Genomic DNA, 5776 nt, shown 5'->3' on the forward strand with positions numbered 1-5776 from the left:
TCTCAAAAAAAAAAAAAAAAAAGAATCACCATTCTGCAGGCTTGTATTTATAGTCAAGGTAATGCTCAAACAGGGGCTACAATGTTTGAGCTGCATCTTAGGAAAAATGAAGACAAACTGGTACTTGTTCTGGAGACTGGAAAGATTTTAAATTGTGTCATTTGATAATAAGCTAGGGATGTTTATAATAGAAAAGAAAATTTGAGCATGATCATGGTCTTCAAGTATATATAAGGCTGTTAAGTGGAGTCACATAAAGTAGAAGTTAGAGGAGAGGCAGGATTCAGGGCTGCTCTGGGGTTTGAGCGTGTGTAAAGGGGACTCAAGAATGAGATTAGACTAGACCTTTATGTTCCCTTCTATTCTGAGATCTGTCCCCAGCCAGTATAATATTGGAAAGAAAAAAAGAACTATTTAATGGGTACAGAACAGAGGTGAAAAAAATATACATTTCAATAACCATAATACTCTATTTGATCTTACTTTGTGAACCGATCACTGCAGAAATTGAATTATAACCACTGCAGTCCCAATTGAGGATATATAACTAGAAAATAGGCAGTTGCACTGGCAGGGGATAAGGGAGAGGGGAAAAGGTGCTTTGACAGGCCAGAATTCCAGGTGGTAGGTAGAGTGCAGACCTCAATAAAGATCACCCTTCCCTTTCAGGAGTCTTATCTATTAGTTCTTTAATACAGTCACAGCAAACTAACAGTTTTTCAAAACTCTCCCTTTATTTTCCTCATCTTTTTAATAAGTCACATGTTGCAGGTTCCAATATGCAGTAGAATAAAGTGCTTCAAAGTGGGGTGGTAGGGAAACTCCTGAGACTAAATACTTTGACCAGGTGGGTTTTTTTCTCTTCTCCTGGGTGACATGCATTGATCTAGCCATCAACCCAAATAAGACATTACCTTAACCTAAAGAGAATCTGTTTCCTTCACTACTACCAGGACCACCAGATAGTACTCAGCTTCTCTTGAGTGTTCCATTGAGTATCTCCAAAAACTACTGATTTTAACTCCCCCCACCCCTTTATTTTTCCTTATGTGTTTTTCCTCCTTCGGCCATTGGGGAACTGTTTAAAGATTGTTTAAATGTTGGAAGGTGGCAATGTAGTGGAGTACAGAAGAGTACCAGGCAAGGAAACAGGAGCCCTAGGTTCTGTTCTCCCATGCTGCTCCTAAGTTACTTACATAAATCACTTCCCTTTTCTAAACCAAATCTTGAGGCCAAGGGAGATGACCATTGCCAATATCTGGGGTCTTCCAGCTCTGCATTCTGTGATGCCAAAAGAAGATGAAGCTAAGCATGACAACTTGGTAGAGTTCAGGATTCGGAGCGTATCTTTGGGTTCCTTAAAACATCAATCATATGTATCAAGGAGAGGTTAGGAAGGGATTGGGAAAATGAAGAGGGTAGAAGGGTCATAAAATCCACAGGGATACCCAAAGGCCTGGGTGCTTTCTGCAGTCATGGTGTTAAATAGGAAAACTCAGTCTGGCACAGCAGCCTTGGAGCTACTGTAGCTAGACAGGGGCTTTGTCAGGGTGTTTTTTTAATCCCAAATTGTTAGGTAAACCCAGGGGGTTCCTGAGCTAATTAACTTAGGCCCCTTTACTCCTAAATGTCCTCAAGCAGATTGGGACTCCTAAGGTTAGATGGGAGCACTGGGATGCCTTGACATCTCCGTAGCTTCACTCACTGGCAGTCATCTTGTAGGACCATGGCCTCAACCAAAACGGTACCTGACTGGAGTTGCCATTAGAGTATATAACCGCACGCTAGGCCTGGCTCACACCAAATCACTCTCCCTTCCTTTCCAGGTGCGAGTGCTCCCATACCCATTCACCCACCATTGGCAATTTGAAAGGACCATCCAGACCCCTATAGGATCTACATGGAACACCCAGAGGGCCTTCCAAAAACTGACCACTCCCAAGATTGTCACCAAGGCAGGCCATATCATTAAGCCCATAAAAGCAGAGGACGTGGGCTACCGGTCTTCCTCAAGGTCAGACCTCTCTTTCGTACAGAGGAATCCAAAACGACTCTCCGCACATCACAAAAAACAGCTGAAGAAAAACTCTATAGATTGAGTTGCTGGAAGAGCGACGTCTTGATGCCTGGGACCAGGAGCCCTGATTGCTCCTGGTTTGGCCCAGTTTTATTCTGCTGCAGGATGAATTCCAAAACTGGCTTAGCACACTGTGGGTGTAGTTAAGCTACATTTTAGAAATAAAGGCATTTTTATCTATTTAACTACAGTGTGTTCTGTGTTGTCCCCCAGCTGAATCATTTTCTTCAAGTCATACACCTTTGGATGCTCCAGCCTTGCATTTCTCGAGTTGTATTTGTCAGGGGCCCCCCATTTTCTTACCAAGGATTATGCAGTTGGTCCTAAAGCAGAATGGAGAAAATTTACCCTAGTCTATGATCTTAAATATGTCACATCAGATATGATCCACCATAAATAACTGCCAGTTTGAAGAGTTAAGAATAGTGATAAAATATTGTATATTTTAGGCCGGGCACAGTGGCTCATGCTGGTAATCCTAATACTCTGGGAGGCCGAGGCAGGAGGATCGCTTAAGGTCAAGAGTTCGAGACCAGCCTGAGCAAGAGGGAGACCCTCTCCGTACCCAAAATGGAAAAACTAGCTATGTGTGGTGTCACGTGCCTACAGTCCCAGCTACTCGGGAGGCTGAGGCAGGAGGATCGCTTGAGCCCAGGAGTTTGAGGTTGCAGTGAGCTATATGATGCCACTGTACTCTAACCCCGGCAACAGAGTTAGACTGTTAAGAAAAAAAAAAAATGTGTATTTTAACCTCTGAACCTAGAAACAGTATGTACAAACTCTGCAAATGGATTCTGTCCTAGACTGATCCTAAGACCAGGGTGGTGCTGAAGCTGGGTTCTGTCCCCCACAAGTCTAGCCACTATCATTTTCTTGACATGTGTGAGCTTCCCAGCTTATACAGATTACTGTCCAGAGTATCTCAAACTTATTTTCTCATAACAAGACTGGGAAGTTTTACCCTTACTTTACAGATAAGGTAGATGCGATTTCAGAAGTAAACCTCTATTCCCTTTCCTTCATAGCTCAGGGCCAACCACTCAGCATTCATTCAAAGTACAGCTTCTTCCAGCATTACTTTGCAATATGGAAGTTCACATGCGATTTTCAGCTCTGAGGAACTTGCCTTTCTTTGGATGACAAGAAGCATAAGCAAAGAGCCCCTCCGACTGGGATTCCTACCAAGGAATTTAGGGAACCCCTCTGATTCCAAAGACATACCACTACTGCACTTCACCTCCTGCCTTGGAAGTTCAGTCCCACCCTCAGCATTTTTAGACCAAAATGGGCTAATTGTTCTGTGTCACGGGCCCCTCTCAAAATTTGATGAAAGTTATGAACGCTCTCCAGAAAAATGCACAAACGTACATCATTTCACATAAAATTTCAGGAGCTTTAGAGACATTTAGAATTCCTGAGTCAAAATCTGTACTACTCCAAGTTTTCTTTTGCAATTCTCCCAATATGGCCCTCTCTTCCAAGGACATCACCCTCCAAATCAGTTCTAAAATGTTCAGACCTCAAAGGTAGCTAGTCCCCAATACCTATATTTTGTAGGCAAAAGATTTCAGAAAAGAGTGGTATATCTAGTGTTACACATTAAATTAGTGACTGAGCGGGGACTATGATCCTAAATTAACTCTGAAGCCAAAAGCCACATGAGAAATTTCTATGAATTTCCCAGTGGTAGCCGTGGCCCCTACCATTGCTCATTCTCTTAAGAAACCACCTGGAACTTGGGAGGGAAGGGAAACGAGTATGTTGAGCAGTGTTCAGTGCCCAAAGGGCATTTTTAAATTATCCATTGGTTTGAGATTATCCACGATCCACTTGCTGGTTGACACTTAAGTCAGTAGCCACCGGTGGGAATGAGGGACCCCTGCCCACTCCAGCCTCCGTTTAAGAGACCACAACACGCTCTCACTCTTTTGAGCACAAAGCTGCCACCTCCGTCCCACCCACCCCCAAATTGAAGCGCCCAATCAAGTGCCCCCCGTAAACGGCCAATCCCCGTCTACTTTCCCGGGACCCTCCTCAGCTCTGTTTGCTCCCCACTGCCCAGGAGTGATGCGAGCGACCCCATCTTTCAAAGGGGAGGGCAGGCGCCAGAACGTGCTATAAACGACGCCCACTCCCAGCCTTCCAAGCCCCCAAACGGATTCGACTGTTGTTTCGTGGGGCTTTTTTTTTTCTTTTCTTCCTCCGAACCTCCGAAGTGTTCTCCCTTCCCATTGGCCGAAGCTGCCCCTTGACGCCACCCTGGCCTTGCTCGCTGATTGGTCGATTCTGGATGTGCCCAAGCCTTTTTCCCAGGGTGTGGCGCCCCCCCGCCCCCTACAGGGTTCTGACCCCTGGCTCCTCCCTTTCCCCCAAGCCCCCCTCTCTGTTCCAAATGGTACCGCCCTGGCTCGGCTCCCCCAAGGCCCAGGCCTCTGCCCTTAGGGCCCCCGGACGGGGCGGGGCACGTTGGGGACGGGCAGAGGGCGGTGGTGGCGCCTTCCTGCCGAGCCCAAGGCTGCCCCGCCACCCTTCTTCTGCCCGTATAGGTCCCACTTTCCCCTGGGTAGTTCTCGTCCCGCCTTGGTAGCCCCGTCCCGTCTGTGCAGCCCCCAGAGTGCTCTTTTGGTCATCCCGAACAGCCGCGTTAAATCCCAGCCCTCAGCGCTCCACACACGCCCATCCGCCTCCACCCTCGGGATCTCGCAGCACTCCCTTTCCCTGTGTCTGCTCACCCTTCCCCTCCCAAGCCCGCCGAAGCCCCGGCCCCCCTTCCCCGCGGAGTGTCCATCCCCAGGACCCCCTCCCTGTATGTGGCCAGTCCTCCCAGCGGCCTCCCCTTCGCAGCCTCTCCTCCCCTTCGTGGCCAGCGTGGTGGAGCACTCCCGCCCCCCCTTCTCCGTACCCCCGCGCTCCCTTCTTATGTTGTCCCTTCACGTCCCTCTCTAAGCCCCTCCCACACCATGTCCCCCACACACACATACCCCTCCCTCCCAGGCGTCCCCCGGCGCCCCTCCCGTACCCCCGCATGTCTATGCCCCTCCTACCCACCCCGTCCTTTTGTCTCCTCTTTGGTCTCTAAGTCCCCCGCCCCTCCCTCACTCCCGCCCTGGCTGGCTGCGAGCACGTTCTTATCTTCCCGAGGTCCCGGCGCCCCGCCCCCTGGCCGCGCCCCGCCCGCCCCCTCCCTTCCGCGGCCCCATCTCCGCCCTCCGCGCTCCGCCCTCCCCCCCACGGCTCCGGCCCGCCAGCCCGGCCGACCTCCCTGTTCCCGGCTCGGCTCGCTACTCCTGCCGCCGCCGCTGCTCCCCTTCCCCGGGCCGGCGGCTCACGCTCCCGCGCGCTCTCCCCACACACGCACTCCCTCCGCCCGCCTCGCTCGCCCAGGCCCTGCAGCGGCCCGGCCCAGCGCAGCGCGCAGCCCGCCCTCGGGGGAGCCTCGGCGCCCAGTGGCCGAGAGCACCTCTCCGGGGAGCGTTTGGCCTGGGAGCGCGAAACCCCGCCCAGACCGGCCCTCGGAAGCCGCCCGGGGCGCAGGCGCCCGTCGAAGTGTTTGGGGGACCCGCGGGCCGCGGCTCCTTCAGTCACCCAGGCCTAGCCCGCGCGCTCAGGGGAGTCGCCGCGCCGGGACCTCCAGGGATGACTTGACCTGGAGCCTTCTCCCGGCTCCCGCCCCAAACCTGTGCTACCAATGCGGAGCGG

At 51.1% G+C, this 5776-nt stretch overlaps 1 protein-coding gene across 2 annotated transcripts in view; it reads left to right on the plus strand.

The window, feature by feature from the left end:
• UTP14A (UTP14, U3 small nucleolar ribonucleoprotein, homolog A (yeast)) overlaps positions 1–2264 on the plus strand; it is a 19312-nt gene extending 17048 nt beyond the window's left edge. Inside the window, exon 15 of one of the 2 annotated variants that reach the window (XM_012653463.1) lies at positions 1827–2264. In XM_012653463.1, coding sequence (XP_012508917.1) covers positions 1827–2099 — 273 coding nt within the window. In that variant the 3' untranslated portion in view covers positions 2100–2264. The remainder of the gene's footprint in view (positions 1–1826) is intronic. The other variant, XM_012653464.1, reaches the window with a different exon arrangement.
• The last annotated feature ends 3512 nt before the right edge of the window (positions 2265–5776 follow it).

Source organism: Propithecus coquereli, unplaced genomic scaffold, assembly GCF_000956105.1.
Source record: "Propithecus coquereli isolate 6110/MARCELLA unplaced genomic scaffold, Pcoq_1.0 Scaffold42, whole genome shotgun sequence".
In the NCBI taxonomy this organism is placed as follows: Eukaryota; Metazoa; Chordata; class Mammalia; order Primates; family Indriidae; genus Propithecus; species Propithecus coquereli.